This window comes from Triturus cristatus, chromosome 1_2 (genome assembly GCF_964204655.1).
Source record: "Triturus cristatus chromosome 1_2, aTriCri1.1, whole genome shotgun sequence".
In the NCBI taxonomy this organism is placed as follows: domain Eukaryota; kingdom Metazoa; phylum Chordata; class Amphibia; order Caudata; family Salamandridae; genus Triturus; species Triturus cristatus.
The window spans coordinates 84300971-84318580 of NC_140580.1; the positions used below are offsets into that span (position 1 = coordinate 84300971).

At 41.9% G+C, this 17610-nt stretch overlaps 1 protein-coding gene across 10 annotated transcripts in view; it reads right to left on the minus strand.

Annotated features, from left to right (window-relative positions):
- LOC146866846 (scavenger receptor cysteine-rich domain-containing protein DMBT1-like) overlaps positions 1–17610 on the minus strand; it is a 1139300-nt gene that overhangs the window by 19232 nt on the left and 1102458 nt on the right. For all 10 annotated transcript variants that reach the window (XM_085602006.1, XM_085601995.1, XM_085601984.1 and 7 more), the window contains one exon: positions 5048–5436. In XM_085602006.1, the coding sequence (XP_085458132.1) occupies positions 5048–5436 (389 nt within the window). The remainder of the gene's footprint in view (positions 1–5047; positions 5437–17610) is intronic.

A 17610-nucleotide genomic window follows, 5' to 3' on the forward strand; every position in this document is an offset into this window, starting at 1 on the left:
GCATTGGGGAAAGAGGAGTGAGTGTACTGTTTGGGTCACTTGGAAAGAGGAGTGTACTGCTTTAGTCACTGTGAATGAAGCACTGGGGAAAGAGGAGTGTGCTGCTGGAGACCACTAGGACGAAGCATTGGGGAAAGAGGAGTGAGTGTACTGTTTGGGTCACTTGGAAAGAGGAGTGTACTGCTTTAGTTACTGTGAATGAAGCACTGGGGAAAGAGGAGTGTGCTGCTGGAGACCACTAGGACGAAGCATTGGGGAAAGAGGAGTGAGTGTACTGTTTGGGTCACTTGGAAAGAGGAGTGTACTGCTTTAGTCACTGTGAATGAAGCACTGGGGAAAGAGGAGTGTGCTGCTGGAGACCACTAGGACGAAGCATTGGGGAAAGAGGAGTGAGTGTACTGTTTGGGTCACTTGGAAAGAGGAGTGTACTGCTTTAGTCACTGTGAATGAAGCACTGGGGAAAGAGGAGTGTGCTGCTGGAGACCACTAGGACGAAGCATTGGGGAAAGAGGAGTGAGTGTACTGTTTGGGTCACTTGGAAAGAGGAGTGTACTGCTTTAGTTACTGTGAATGAAGCACTGGGGAAAGAGGAGTGTGCTGCTGGAGACCACTAGGACGAAGCATTGGGGAAAGAGGAGTGAGTGTACTGTTTGGGTCACTTGGAAAGAGGAGTGTACTGCTTTAGTCACTGTGAATGAAGCACTGGGGAAAGAGGAGTGTGCTGCTGGAGACCACTAGGACGAAGCATTGGGGAAAGAGGAGTGAGTGTACTGTTTGGGTCACTTGGAAAGAGGAGTGTACTGCTTTAGTTACTGTGAATGAAGCACTGGGGAAAGAGGAGTGTGCTGCTGGAGACCACTAGGACGAAGCATTGGGGAAAGAGGAGTGAGTGTACTGTTTGGGTCACTTGGAAAGAGGAGTGTACTGCTTTAGTCACTGTGAATGAAGCACTGGGGAAAGAGGAGTGTGCTGCTGGAGACCACTAGGACGAAGCATTGGGGAAAGAGGAGTGAGTGTACTGTTTGGGTCACTTGGAAAGAGGAGTGTACTGCTTTAGTCACTGTGAATGAAGCACTGGGGAAAGAGGAGTGTGCTGCTGGAGACCACTAGGACGAAGCATTGGGGAAAGAGGAGTGAGTGTACTGTTTGGGTCACTTGGAAAGAGGAGTGTACTGCTTTAGTTACTGTGAATGAAGCACTGGGGAAAGAGGAGTGTGCTGCTGGAGACCACTAGGACGAAGCATTGGGGAAAGAGGAGTGAGTGTACTGTTTGGGTCACTTGGAAAGAGGAGTGTACTGCTTTAGTCACTGTGAATGAAGCACTGGGGAAAGAGGAGTGTGCTGCTGGAGACCACTAGGATGAAGCATTGGGGAAAGAGGAGTGAGTGTACTGTTTGGGTCACTTGGAAAGAGGAGTGTACTGCTTTAGTCACTGTGAATGAAGCACTGGGGAAAGAGGAGTGTGCTGCTGGAGACCACTAGGACGAAGCATTGGGGAAAGAGGAGTGAGTGTACTGTTTGGGTCACTTGGAAAGAGGAGTGTATTACTTTAGTCACTGTGAATGAAGCACTGGGGAAAGAGGAGTGTGCTGCTGGAGACCACTAGGACGAAGCATTGGGGAAAGAGGAGTGAGTGTACTGTTTGGGTCACTTGGAAAGAGGAGTGTACTGCTTTAGTCACTGTGAATGAAGCACTGGGGAAAGAGGAGTGTGCTGCTGGAGACCACTAGGACGAAGCATTGAGGAAAGAGGAGCGAGTGTACTGTTTGGGTCACTTGGAAAGAGGAGTGTACTGCTTTAGTTACTGTGAATGAAGCACTGGGGAAAGAGGAGTGTGCTGCTGGAGACCACTAGGACGAAGCATTGGGGAAAGAGGAGTGAGTGTACTGTTTGGGTCACTTGGAAAGAGGAGTGTACTGCTTTAGTCACTGTGAATGAAGCACTGGGGAAAGAGGAGTGTGCTGCTGGAGACCACTAGGACGAAGCATTGGGGAAAGAGGAGTGAGTGTACTGTTTGGGTCACTTGGAAAGAGGAGTGTACTGCTTTAGTCACTGTGAATGAAGCACTGGGGAAAGAGGAGTGTGCTGCTGGAGACCACTATGACGAAGCATTGGGGAAAGAGGAGTGAGTGTACTGTTTGGGTCACTTGGAAAGAGGAGTGTACTGCTTTAGTCACTGTGAATGAAGCACTGGGGAAAGAGGAGTGTGCTGCTGGAGACCACTATGACGAAGCATTGGGGAAAGAGTAGTGAGTGTACTGTTTGGGTCACTTGGAAAGAGGAGTGTACTGCTTTAGTTACTGTGAATGAAGCACTGGGGAAAGAGGAGTGTGCTGCTGGAGACCACTAGGACGAAGCATTGGGGAAAGAGGAGTGAGTGTACTGTTTGGGTCACTTGGAAAGAGGAGTGTACTGCTTTAGTTACTGTGAATGAAGCACTGGGGAAAGAGGAGTGTGCTGCTGGAGACCACTAGGACGAAGCATTGGGGAAAGAGGAGTGAGTGTACTGTTTGGGTCACTTGGAAAGAGGAGTGTACTGCTTTAGTCACTGTGAATGAAGCACTGGGGAAAGAGGAGTGTGCTGCTGGAGACCACTAGGACGAAGCATTGGGGAAAGAGGAGTGAGTGTACTGTTTGGGTCACTTGGAAAGAGGAGTGTACTGCTTTAGTCACTGTGAATGAAGCACTGGGGAAAGAGGAGTGTGCTGCTGGAGACCACTAGGACGAAGCATTGGGGAAAGAGGAGTGAGTGTACTGTTTGGGTCACTTGGAAAGAGGAGTGTACTGCTTTAGTCACTGTGAATGAAGCACTGGGGAAAGAGGAGTGTGCTGCTGGAGACCACTAGGACGAAGCATTGAGGAAAGAGGAGCGAGTGTACTGTTTGGGTCACTTGGAAAGAGGAGTGTACTGCTTTAGTCACTGTGAATGAAGCACTGGGGAAAGAGGAGTGTGCTGCTGGAGACCACTAGGACGAAGCATTGGGGATGGAGCAGTGAGTGTACTGTTTGGGTCACTTGGAAAGAGGAGTGTACTGCTTTAGTCACTGTGAATGAAGCACTGGGGAAAGAGGAGTGTGCTGCTGGAGACCACTAGGACGAAGCATTGGGGAAAGAGGAGTGAGTGTACTGTTTGGGTCAATTGGAAAGAGGAGTGTACTGCTTTAGTCACTGTGAATGAAGCACTGGGGAAAGAGGAGTGTGCTGCTGGAGACCACTAGGACGAAGCATTGGGGAAAGAGGAGTGAGTGTACTGTTTGGGTCACTTGGAAAGAGGAGTGTACTGCTTTAGTTACTGTGAATGAAGCACTGGGGAAAGAGGAGTGTGCTGCTGGAGACCACTAGGACGAAGCATTGGGGAAAGAGGAGTGAGTGTACTGTTTGGGTCACTTGGAAAGAGGAGTGTACTGCTTTAGTCACTGTGAATGAAGCACTGGGGAAAGAGGAGTGTGCTGCTGGAGACCACTAGGACGAAGCATTGGGGAAAGAGGAGTGAGTGTACTGTTTGGGTCACTTGGAAAGAGGAGTGTACTGCTTTAGTCACTGTGAATGAAGCACTGGGGAAAGATGAGTGTGCTGCTGGAGACCACTATGACGAAGCATTGGGGAAAGAGTAGTGAGTGTACTGTTTGGGTCACTTGGAAAGAGGAGTGTTCTTATTTAGTCACTGTGAATGAAGCACTGGGGAAAGAGGAGTGTGCTGCTGGGGACCACTAGGACGAAGCATTGGGGATGGAGCAGTGAGTGTACTGTTTGGGTCACTTGGAAAGAGGAGTGTACTGCTTTAGTCACTGTGAATGAAGCACTGGGGAAAGAGGAGTGTGCTGCTGGAGACCACTAGGACGAAGCATTGGGGAAAGAGGAGTGAGTGTACTGTTTGGGTCAATTGGAAAGAGGAGTGTACTGCTTTAGTCACTGTGAATGAAGCACTGGGGAAAGAGGAGTGTGCTGCTGGAGACCACTAGGACGAAGCATTGGGGAAAGAGGAGTGAGTGTACTGTTTGGGTCACTTGGAAAGAGGAGTGTACTGCTTTAGTTACTGTGAATGAAGCACTGGGGAAAGAGGAGTGTGCTGCTGGAGACCACTAGGACGAAGCATTGGGGAAAGAGGAGTGAGTGTACTGTTTGGGTCACTTGGAAAGAGGAGTGTACTGCTTTAGTTACTGTGAATGAAGCACTGGGGAAAGAGGAGTGTGCTGCTGGAGACCACTAGGACGAAGCATTGGGGAAAGAGGAGTGAGTGTACTGTTTGGGTCACTTGGAAAGAGGAGTGTACTGCTTTAGTCACTGGGAATGAAGCACTGGGGAAAGAGGAGTGTGCTGCCGGAGACCACTAGGACGAAGCATTGGGGATGGAGCAGTGAGTGTACTGTTTGGGTCACTTGGAACGAAACACTGAGGGAAGAGGAGTGTACTGCTTTAGTCATTGGGAATGAAGCACTGGAGAAAGAGCAGTGCAATGTTGGGGTCAGGAGGAATGGAATGTTAGAAACTAGGACTACAGAATTCAAGTATTGGAAATATGATGCTGGCTGTACTGGGAATGAAATGCTGACATACTGTGAATGAAATGTTGATATACTGGGAATGAAATGCTGGCTATACTGGGAATTAAATGCTGATATACTGGAAATGAAATGCTGGCTATACTGGGAATTAAATGCTGGCTATACTGGGGATGAAATGCTGATATACTGGGAATGAAATGCTGACTATACTGGGAATGAAATGCTGGCCATACTGGGAATGAAATGCTGGCTATACTTGGAATGAAATGCTGATATACTGGGAATTAAATGCTGGCTATACTGGGGATGAAATGCTGATATACTGGGAATGAAATGCTGGCTATACTGGGAATACATGCTGGCTATACTGGGAATGAAATGCTGATATACTGGGAATGAAATGCTTGCTATACGAGGAATTAAATGCTGATATACTGGGAATTAAATTCTGATAAACTGGGAATGAAACGCTGGCTATTCTTAGACATTCTGCATGGTACAATATTGTCACGAAGCAATTTAGAAGATAGACTTGCTCTTACCCATTCCGGATTAAGGCGTACTTCTGTGATGTGAAATTTGCTGGGCTAGGAAAGACTTCGCATGTGTCTACGAATATTTGTAGAGTGGGATCAGAGTTCTGAAGGGTGACTTGTAGGTACAATTTCTGGTTTAGGCTGACGTAGTAAGGAAATTGGCTGATTGGTTGAAGGAAGGATGAGGAGTTGTAGAAGGAAAGACGCACGTCAAAATGACCAAACTTTGTTTTACTGATCTCAATGGTGTCATCTGCCATGTACATGAACTCCACTGACGCCTCTGTTGACATCCGGCAGTGCACGTCCATGCTGAGCATCTTCTGACGAATGATTCCTTGATCTCGTGGGTAAGCGCGAATTGTGTTGGAGTAGGTGATAGTGCCATTTTCAACCTGTAAATAATGAAGAAAGCTCACTTCCTTACATGTTGTTAACTCATAAGTGTTCTCAATAGCCTTGCAGCAATGAGAAACATTCACAGTAGGAACAGCTCAACAGTTCCACCACATCATACGGAAAACACACAGTTGTTCATAACTAAGGATTTAATAGTTTATCAACATCAACTCGGGCAACTTTTCCCCTCTTGCTTTGATCCTTCACCTCAAACAAAGCCTTGGCATATTTAGTCTAGCCTTTCAACAGATTGCATACACAGGTGACGTCAGCAGGGCATCCCTGTCACATTATGGACCTGAACAAGAATTGACCTGGAGTTAAACAGTAAAACTCAAAGGCAGACTAGGATGCAGAGAAAGCCCTCCAGCTCCCTTCTGGGTCATGCTTCCTCACTGTGAGCACTTGTAAAGCCGGATGTAAGTAGAGCCAAGGCAAGCAGTTAAATTACCATACACAGTAAGGGGTGGCACAACTACCAAGCTGAAGGTGTGTGCAAAGTTTCTATTGCGATATTCTAGGTGAGTGGATGACCAAATGAAGCTTGAAGTCGTATGGTTCAGTTTCTGGGAAAATTTCGTCCTTAAGCTGAATACTAAAACAAAAACAGTAGCTGTGGAAAAATCACTATTTTTACAAGGTTAATTCTACCCACTAACGATAATGATATGTTGCCATTTCTCAAAATATATATTTTTTAACTATTGGCTATAATAATTTCGACTTACATCAAGGTGTCCTGCCACATCCCTTATTTGATGTTTCAGAAAAAATGTTTTCTTCCTGCAGAGACAACAATTCACCCCATTGGTGTCATGCTTCATCATCGACCATATTCTAGGGAGCACTTTGAATATTCTTTTTTTTTAACAGGGATTTTTGAGATTAAAAATACCTAACGGACTCCTCTGTTTCACAAGAATCGTTTAGTCAAGGGCAGGAAGAAAATATTTTTCTAAAACATCAAGTTAGGGGTGTAGTTTGATGTAGGTTGAGTTATAGCTTGGGAGGCATTATCCTGTAGTTGTCGATAAAAAATAAAAAATCTCTCTCCCCTCTCCACACACAATTGCGGATTTAGGGGCATATTATCAAGACAGGCGATAAAATTATCGCCGCTTTAGCGGCAGCCGCTAAAACGGCGATAATGGGCTTGATAATATGCTCTACGGAATTCCAATTGAAGCCCATGTTAGATGTCCTTCGCAGTTTTCTGCCGCTAAAGCGGTGATAATTTTATCGCCTGGCTTGATAATATGCCCCTTAGATTCAAAGAATATAATTAATGTCAGCCATATCTTCTAAATTGCACACTGCACAGATGTCTAACAGATAAGACCCATCTTCCGAAACCCTAGCATTAATTCTGCCTTTCAAAAATGAACAGAGATTGTTTTGATTTTCGTTTAAATAACTCTGTAGCCTGAGCAAACAATTTTTCAAATGCTTGAAATGTTCTGATCATGATTTTCGGGAGATAAAATAATGGCTATGCCACCTGCCGCGAGCAGATTTTATTTTGCCGCTGGAATATTTAGGCAGAATTTGAACAGATAAAAATTTAGAAAGCAGCTTAATAAAAGAGGCAAACAGGAGAGGGAATAAAACACAAGTGGGTCTGGTGCCACTGAACTGCCTGATAATAGTTCCCCAGCGGTGTCCCTATATAGATTGCAGAGAAGCCTCATGAACTGTGTTGTGAAATTTATAGGCTCGGGTACTTTTTGTAGAAACTCCATATTCTCATGGTAACACTCCTTGTCCTGCATCAAGGTACCATACCCCTTGAGGTACTTTCTTTACTTCTGTGTAGCCAACCACTTCCCAGAAATAGTGTATGTTTCTGTCCATGTTTGACTATGACGTGCTAATTTCTGTACATTCTCACATGATCCTAATGCTAGAATTTACAAAAAAGGCTTGTAATCAACATTTAAAAGTGTTCTCAGGCGATATGATTTGCATCTATCAGTTATCAGTTTTCTCTTTTTTAATGAAGGTGGAGATAAGTCACTCACAATTATCCTATCCTATATCATTTTTATGGATGGGATAAGTATTCCTTTATAAATGTTAACTATTTCCCTATTTACTCCTTCTCCCACTGAAGTCGGAGCTTTTGCAATTAAAAAAAATCCCAATTGCCCCAAATATTACAGTAAATTGGTGTTTTGGTTATTTGAGCATTGTAACAAAATTTCTATTTTTTTCATATTTTTTTTCTTTCATACAATGCAAGATGGATTTATGGAAGACTTCCAATATTTATTTATTAGAGAACAGGCAGTTGTCGTAGATATAAAAATGAAATAAGGAAACTCATCATCAGAAAAGAGTAACAATGTTAAATCAAGTAGGGTTGTTAGTAATGTTGGCTTAATAGTCTATCGTATTCTAATACTAATTGCCAGAAATATTTCCTCCCATAAATTGGATAACACCTCACACGACCAACACGTTACTAGTCTCCTTTATCACATCTGGAGCATTCATTACTGATAGTAGAGAGCATCTTATTCAGTCTTGATGGATTATAATACAACAGGCATACATTGCAAAAAGCATTCTATAAAACTTAGCACCTCTTCCAAGTGAATAGCAAACTTTAAATATTTCTGCCAACGGCTGATTTCCACGAAAATGCCCATCCATTTTTTCCGATTCGGTACAAATGTCAGTTATCTCCAGATTATTTTCCTTGGCTAACATCTTGCACCAAATAAAAGCGAGAAATGTGTCTTTTTTTCTGAAAATTATTTTTGTACTAAATCAGCAGTCAGAATTATTTTGGCTAAAGATAGATGGTGAAAATTATCTTCATAAAAGGAAAGCAGCAAACAAATTTATTAGGGAGTCATTTGGACACATTTCAGAAAATAATGTATTTGAAGTTTCTTAAAAAAGTTACTTACATTGAAACTAATGAATACCCGCCATGTATTAATCACTCCGGGGCATATCAGCAAGGGCCGGCTATAATTATCGCTAAGCGCGCTTAGCGCGAGGATAATTATCGCCGGCTATCGCTGGATTTTATCGCTGAGATAGCATGCTCCAAAGCGATAACATTTCAAGCGCAAGCTGCCAAATGTGCGATTATCGCTGGAAATCCAGCGATAATCGCACAACGTTTGGTGATAGCTTGATGATAGAGCAGGGCAGACTTGGCCATTATATCCACCTTCCATTGGATATAATGGCTAAGTCAGACTGAAAGCAGGCATAAGGAAAGTAGCGATAACCATTGTTAGCGCTGCTTTTCTTATCGCTACGCAGGTTAGCGTGCAGCTTGCTGATAGGAGAAATGTCTTTTAGCGACATTTCTCACGTTCTTTTGGGAAGGAACGCCCACTTTGCATCTCATTAGCGATGCAACGATGGGCGTTGCAGAAATGGGTGCAAAGGCATTGAAACACGCACTAGCGTGTCTTTGGTGATAGGGCGATAAAATTATTGCCGCTTTTCGCCCAAAAACAGACGCTAAAGTGGCAATAATTTTATCGCGGGTCCTTGATGATATGCTCCTCCATCTGTTAAGCAAGGGATATACACTTACAATAGACTAATGAGGTTTCTGCATGAATCAAAGGTATCTTTTTTGCAAAAAATTGGCCCCTGCAGGCCCATTTCAACTTCAAAGTCTTATATCAGACCTTTTTAGGTTTTTTAGGTTCCTTTATGGTGCACGAGAGACTGTCAATGCTACAGTTTTTTAGCATTAGAAAAATGAAAGAATCATCCAATGGAGATACTTACATTGAAAATCGGTGCATCAAGAGAAGATAGGAGGCCACATATTATAGCCAATTCGGGAAGCCCACCTTCTGGTCTTGACATTTGCAATATTCTTATATTGACTCGCAGCTTCCTGTGATCAATATGAAAAATTTAATACAGCTTTCCAATGTGGGAAAATTGTGAATCTAACTTGGAATGGACATGAGTGAAAATAATTTAATATGAGTGAGGAACAGACACTACTGCTCTGCAACGAGCATCCCCAAAGAGAAAAGACAGAATGATGGGATGGGTTCATTGATAAAATGTCGATGTTAAAAATATATAAGTAAAAAATAGTGATGCAAAAATATAGAAGGCAAAAATATTGACTCCCTATACTTAAACAGGTAAGTACAAAAATATCTAGAAAAAAAATATCGATGTAAAAAATATAATTGTACAAAATATCGAATTTTATATATATACATACATATCGATATATATATATATATATCCAAAAAAACAAGGGGTGCCCATGTGAGGATGCCCACACGAAAAATCTCCTCCCTGAATAAGGGCTCAAGCGTGCAGAAAGCCTCCTCTTTTAATCCATCAAAACTGGCTTTACGCGTTTTAAACTTTTCAGTTCTTTATCACAAGCCGAATGGACTGGAAAGCGGCAAACACCGTATAACACCTGTATTTTATTTGAACAGCCCGCCCATTTTGTAGGCGTATGCTTCTGCCCCAGTGGGCGTGTGCCGCATAGCATCATGGTATTTGCAGTTCATACATTACATGAAACTTTACTATGTTTTGCCGTTTACCTCAATATTGTCAATAAAATCCCCAGTGGGTTGATTATAATGGAGCGCTCACGAATGCTCAGTAAACACTGTCCACAAGCTGGAGTATTTTTAGTCCTGTGCAGCGCTTAACCTCTGAAGCGCCGCAGGTCCGCAAGCCAAGCCGCAGATCATCCTCGCAGCTGGGCCAGCCGCAAAACATCCATAACATGTTTGGGCACTATGGGGGCATCCTCACAGAGGCAACCCTTGTTTTGTTGGATATATATATATATATATATATATATATATATATATATATATATATATATATATATATATATACACACACACATACATATATATATATATATGAAATATGTTAAATAATACAATTAATATAAAAATAAATTACATTTAATATCAAATCAAAAAATATAATAAATGAAATTAATTAAAAAAAGTTAAACACACATATTCGTAATAATTCATATATATTCACTTTGAAACAATTAAACTATTAATTTAAATTTATGTTATAATATTAAAATTATATTCCAAGTACATGTTTATATATTTATATATATATATATATATGTGTGTGTGTGTACCAATAACATAAAATCTAATTAAAAAACATTCTATTATAAATTAAAACATTAAACTATATACAAATCTTCAAACTCCAGTGAGTGCAACAGTAGGGAAAGTGTTGGCTGGTGGAGGGAAATAAAATACTATTCCCAATACAGTGAGTGCAACAGTAGGGAAAGTCTTGTATAGTGGAGGGGTCAAAATTACTATTCCCACTCCAGTGAGTGCAACAGCAGAGAAACTGTTGGATAGTGGTGGGATAAAATGTACTATTCCCAATCCAATAATTGTAAATGTAGGGAAAGTGTTGGATAGCGTAGGGGTAAAAATGACTATTCCCACTCTAATTATGCAACGGTGGGGTAAAGTGTTGGAGAGGAGTAACAATTATTATTGTCACTCCAGTCAGTTCAAAATTAAAAACAAACACATTTTGAACAACAATACAAATATTTTAAAAACAAAATAAATTAAAAAATATATATGTTAAGAATTCAAATACAAATATATTTAATATTGAAAATGAAAAAAAACATATTATATTGTTAGATACATATGACAAATACCTACAAATATTATATGAATTTATTTTTTCAAACAAATAAATATTTTTAATAAAACAATTATTTAGAAAAAAAACATTATTTATTACAGACATTTACTTTTTTATGTCCTACCCTATAACACCACAACATTCACAACCAACATCTGAATTAAAAAAAATGTACTTCCTCAACTAACATAATTAATTACAAATTAAAGAAATATTATTCATTAAAAAACAAGTTAAAACTCATAAAATTATTCAACTTCCCACACTTTACCCCTATAATTCCCACAGCCCAAGCTAAAATTAAACTGTAAAAACATGAATTTCACAATTAAAACATATTTTCAATTAAAAAACTAAAGGTATTTAACAAATAATTAGAAAGTAAATACAATGAATCCACTCCCCACAGTGTGCCCCTATAACAATAAAACTCTCACACAAAAAATATAAATAAATACACTAATTAAATATAAATTAATTTATTAATATTAATGATCAACTAATTTGTAATTAATTAAACAAAAATTATTTCCCGCCCTTTACCCCATAAACCCCAAACCCACACCTAAAATTAATTAAACAAATTCCATATTTAATTTTCAATTAATTGTATAATATTAATAAACAACTAATTAGTTAATATAAATTAACAACTAATTATTAATTAATTAAACATAAATTACTTCCCACCCTTTACCCCTATAAACCTCACAACCCACACCTAAAATTAAATACATTTCCATAATTAATTTTCTGTCAATCAAATATTAATTAAGAACTAACTATTAATAAAATAAATCTCAACCTTTACCCCATAAACCCCACAACCCACACCTAAAAAAATCACACAATTACCATAATTAATTATCAATTAATTGGTTAATATAAATTAACAACTAATTATTAATAAATAAACATAAATTACTTCCCACCCTTTACCCTTATAAACCTCACAACCTGCACCTAAAACTAATAACACCATTTCCAGAATGGAGTTTCAATAAAATAATTAATATAAATTAACAGCTAAACATTAATTATTCAAAAATAAATTACTCCCCACCCTTTACCCCTGTAAACCCCACAAACCACACCTATTTCTTTTTACATAATTACCATCATTAATAATCAATTATTTAATTAATATTAATTAACAACCAATTAATAATTATTTACAAATAAATTACTTCCTACAGTTATCGCTATAAAATCTAAATTAAATAAATAAAAAATAATCATTAATTTATTATAATTAAATTATTTCCAACCCTATTCCCCTATATATCCTCAACCCTCTACAGAACAAAAAAATGCAAAATGTTATCAAAATAAAATTCTTAACTACTAAAAATTTAACACATATTAAAAAACATAAACAATACTTATATAAAAAAAATACAGCACATAAATTTAAAATATAAACTAAAATGCATAACACTAATTAAAACATCGATATTTTAAACACCTATATTTTTGCAAACAATATTAATGACTTCTATAGTTTTGAACACAATATTTCTTACCTTAAATTCAATATTCTTGACCACAAAATTCTTCTTAATCACGATATTTTCAACTCAATATTTGTGTAAGTCAACATTTCCAACTCGATATTCTGTCTCAGCACCAATGGAATGTTGAGTAACAGGCATGGAAAGTAGAGCTGGTAGTATAACTGGTGTGAGGAAAAATACTACAGATGACGACACTACTCCATCACTTCTCGTCGTCCGCACCAATGCCTGCCATATTCCTGTCCATCAATATCAGATTTCTAATCCTAAAATGGACAGGCCGCTCGCATCTCAAGGTGCTTCTGATAAATTCAATCAACGACATACCCACTCTCAAGAGTTGTGGCCCATGCCCACACTGAAGTACAAGGCTTAAATACTAGTGGCAATGACAAAATACTTCTAACTATTAAGCCCAATAATATCCACACTCAACAGATATAGAGACACTGTTAAGCATGAATAATATTGTGGATGTGTATGTTCCAGAGAGGGAGCAAACTATGCAAGATGGGGGTAATCCACTATATGACTGGGCTATATCCTGCAATAAGGTGTTGCAGATGTGCAAGAAATAAAAGCTGTGCAAGCAGCGATGACAGGTAAAATAGAGTCACAACTGAATTTAATAGACAAGAGACTACAGTACTTAAGTGCACAGTGAGAAGAAGTTGAGCAAAGAGTCTTGGCTACAGAGGACATTCAAACAAAACACTTGCAGGCTGTTTCACACCTCCAGAAGGACGCGCTAACAGCTTTGACCCTTACCAATTCATTGCCCTGTTTGCCTTCGCCGTGAGGGGAACGGCCACAAGGGTTTCTGCAGCATTTACCGGCATTCTTCATCCCGCCGTGAGGGGAACGGCCAGCACGAACTACCATTCCCATCGGCCAGTGCTCACCCCAGGCGCCCGCCATTGACATCAGCAGGCAGCGCCGGGGGAGCTTAAAGCCGGCTCAGGTGTTCCGCAGAGCGGGATGCGCTAACAGCTTTGACCCTTACCAATTCATTGCCCTGTTTGCCTTCGCCGTGAGGGGAACGGCCACGAGGGTTTCTGCAGCATTTACCGGCATTCTTCATCCCGCCGTGAGGGGAACGGCCAGCACGAACTACCATTCCCATCGGCCAGTGCTCACCCCAGGCGCCCGCCATTGACATCAGCAGGCAGCGCCGGGGGAGCTTAAAGCCGGCACAGGTGTTCCGCAGCGCGGGACGCGCTAACAGCTTTGACCCTTACTAATTCATTGCCCTGTTTGCCTTCGCCGTGAGGGGAACGGCCACGAGGGTTTCTGCAGCATTTACCGGCATTCTTCATCCTGCCGTGAGGGGAACGGCCAGCACGAACTACCATTCCCATCGGCCAGTGCTCACCCCAGGCGCCCGCCATTGACATCAGCAGGCAGCGCCGGGGGAGCCTAAAGCCGGCTCAGGTGTTCCGCAGCGCGGGCCGCGCCCGGGCAAAGCCCGGGCCAAGGGCGGGCCCGTCCTTGCCCGTCTCTGACCGATTCTGACTGGGCTGGGCCACATCTCTAACGCTGCTGCTGTGGCAGTGTACTCAAGGTAGAAGGGTGCACTTACATTCATTGGATTCACAAGTGTTTGTTGTATTTCTTTGTTTTGCCCTATAGGCGAATATTCCACACCGCAAGTATTCTGCTCTGGTGGTATAAAATATTAACTTCTAATTGACTCCATCTAGGTTACCGACTATATTGGCCTTAGTGTTGTGTATATAGTGTATGATGGCGACCAAAGGGAAACGTAACGGTGGGTGTGGGTCTGTGACCGGTACTCTTGACCATTTCATTACTAGAGCTGTATCAGTTCTAGAGCACGAACTTGCTATAACTGAGCGACGCCTGTCCACAGAGCTAGCGCAAGCCAGACGCTCATCCCTGGGAATTTTGGCACTGGCTAAATCTCCTTCGAAGCTAGCGGGACAGGATGGGGGTGATTTAGTACCACGGGAGAATCTTGGGGTTAGTACTTCTATATCGCAGACCTGTAGAGAAGTGTGTGATGTTCCTGGTGATTCAGGCGACATTGCCATAACAACATGCAGGCCCCCCGTTACTACTAAATCTGCTTTAACCTACCCGCAGACAAGGGCTAGCAAAAAAACTGCAAATCCTCCCAACCCTAAGAGGAAACTAGTAGGGATGTCCCAGGGAGGGAGAAAGGCCAAACACCCTAATGTTACGGAAATATCTCCAATGGGGGTGATTCAGGACGAAGATCATTTATCTCCAGGTGGGAATGCTACTAGGCATATAGATCAGCCCCAATCGAGCAATATGATTCCCCAGATGGAGAAAATGGTCCGTTCTCTGTTACTACCACTGCTGGAAAGGGTTAAGTTGGTTAGTGAGAAGGTAGATCGACTAGAACAAACTGTCTTAGACAATTTTTGTTCACTTAAAAATGTCATCAAACTAGCTACCAAGGAAAGGCATAATCTTTTTAGGGGTGTCTTCTACTCTCCCTACTCTCCCGCTGGTATCTTCTGATTATGAAGTAATGTCCGGGGTTACACCTGAGGCTGCTCTCCCCAAGGCTCAGGTTATTGACAATTCTATTAAACAACGTGTCGGCCATGAGGGGGATAACCCTACGAGTGTGTCCAATACCAATGCTGGGAAAAAGCGCGAGAACAAGGGAAGGATTTTGGAATCTGGGGTTAAAAACAGTACATTGTCTAGGGCTCACATACATTTGCCCCCTGCTTGTACTCCTTATGTAGCCGTACTGACAGGAGTCCCGGAATTAAACGAAGGTGTACTGGAATCATATCAGCAATTGAAAAACAAAGTCACCTTCTGGCTAAATAGGAACAGACCGCTCCCAAATTATTTGGATGGAAAGATCCTCTTTGCTAGAAGGGTTAGCTGGGTAGGCCCAAGACCCAAAGATGTTCCTGGGGACTCCATTATTGTCAACTTTGGAGATAGTCGTATAGTGCATTATATCTGTGACTCTCGACTGGCTTGTGACCAGTCCAAAATTGGGGTACATGACTTAGGGTATTTTTACAATTTTAATCCCAATATTCCTGCAGGATTTAGCTCAGTTCTGAAAAATTGGGAAGCAAATGACCTGTGCTATCCAGTAGCTCTTGCCTGACCGGTATCTGGGACGCAGTTTCTTATTACATCCCCCAATCCAAGCATTCCAGCTGGAGAGCCTAAGCTTAATGAAAATGTATATTATTCCCCTGTTAACGGGACGGCTGAGATAGTAGATGTAATAACCCCTGAACTGTCCGGGGAAATGCAACGTGGACGTGAGCAGTTGTGTGCTGACCCTGCACACGTTCATGGCCAAGGAAGGGAGGGGGGATCAATGGTTTCTTGGAATATTGCAGGCTTAAAGTCAAAAATGGACTCCCCGGAATGGTCAGCTTATATAGGCAACTTTGATGTCTGCCTCTTCCAGGAAACCTGGTCCTGTGAGCCCCAGTTTTTACAGGGTTTCTTGAATTTTTATGTCCCCGCAACCCAGGGTCCTAGGGGGCGTCCAATGGGAGGCCTGGTAATTTGGGTTCGACAGGATGTATTTCCTGAGGTTTGTGCAATATTTACTGGGTCTGAGGATATCCAACTAGTCAGGGTATCACTTGGGATTCTGGGTGACCTGGATATCTACAACTTGTATCTGAGAGACCCCAATAGGACGGGCTCCCAGGTTTTGGCTCACTTAGTTTCCCTTATAGACCAGTACTCAGGTGAGAGGCGAGTACTCGTCGCTGGGGATCTGAATATTACCTTCGAACCACTTTTAGACCCTGACTCTGGGTGGGGCGTTGACCCTGTGGAAGATCAATTGTGGGGGGTACCTGTGCTTGATCTCAGTCCAATAAAAAGGTGGACTGAGATTATTGTCCAGGCTAATGCTCTCTGCTATGAGTACGGTCTGAGGGCCTTGAATGGGAGGACGCCAGGTGATAAACAAGGGGCGAAGACATTTGATAATGGTCGGCACTCCAGCAGGATTGATTATGTTTTATGTAGCTTGAAATTATGGCAATCTGTTCTAGACATGGTTGTTGAGGCTAGAGTTGAGAGTGACCATAACCCTATCTGTGTAACTCACCGATGGTGGTCTAGTAATCGCCTATTAGCCGGTGAGATGGTTCCGGGCCTGCCTGAGGTAATTTCAACGAACGATATGCGCAGGCTTAAGTGGGGTGAGCTCGAGCATAACATCCTGGCTATTGCCGATATAGATAAGAAATTAGCTGATTCCATTGCTGAGCTCGAGGGTATGCTAAACCATGTCCCAAGCAGTGTTGAAGTCACTGAATGCCATGATAAGTTGTTTGCTGAAATAGGTTCTTATTTCATGAAGCCTTTGAGGAACAAGAATAAGGCTTCAACTAAGAGAAATAGATGGTATGACGGTGCTTGCAGAGAATCTAGGGCCAACCTGGTGATAGCTCTGTCTAATGGAGGAAAGGATTGTGTCCGCTTCGCCAGAGTAGCATACAAAAAAGCTGTAAGAATGGCCAAAAAGAACTGGGACGAGCAACGTTGGCTTGATTTAAAAAGTGCTTGTCGTACTAGAGATTCACGGTTATTTTGGAACATTCTTAAGTGGGACAGAGGTGGGCGGCTTGATAGTCCTTCCAATTATGTCTCACAGGTAGAGTGGGTCCAATATTTCAAACCCCAATATGCCTACAATTTCTCGTTTAATTTTGCATGGGTGCCAAATTATGCTTTTTTTCCCCAGGGTCCCTTTTGCATCCAAGACGCTAAAAGGGCCCTATTCTCAGTCACTAGTGGACGTGCCCCTGGCCAGGATAGGGTTCCTTCGGATGTTTTCCTCCATGATAAAGATAATTGGAGCAAGTATATAACCCTATTGGCTAATGCTGTGGCTGCAGGCGCACCAGTTCCAAAATCATGGATGGGGGCAGTCATCATCCCTGTATTTAAGAAGGGTGATAGGACGCTCCCAGGAAACTATAGGCCAATTAGCCTTATTGATTCTATCCAGAAGGTGGT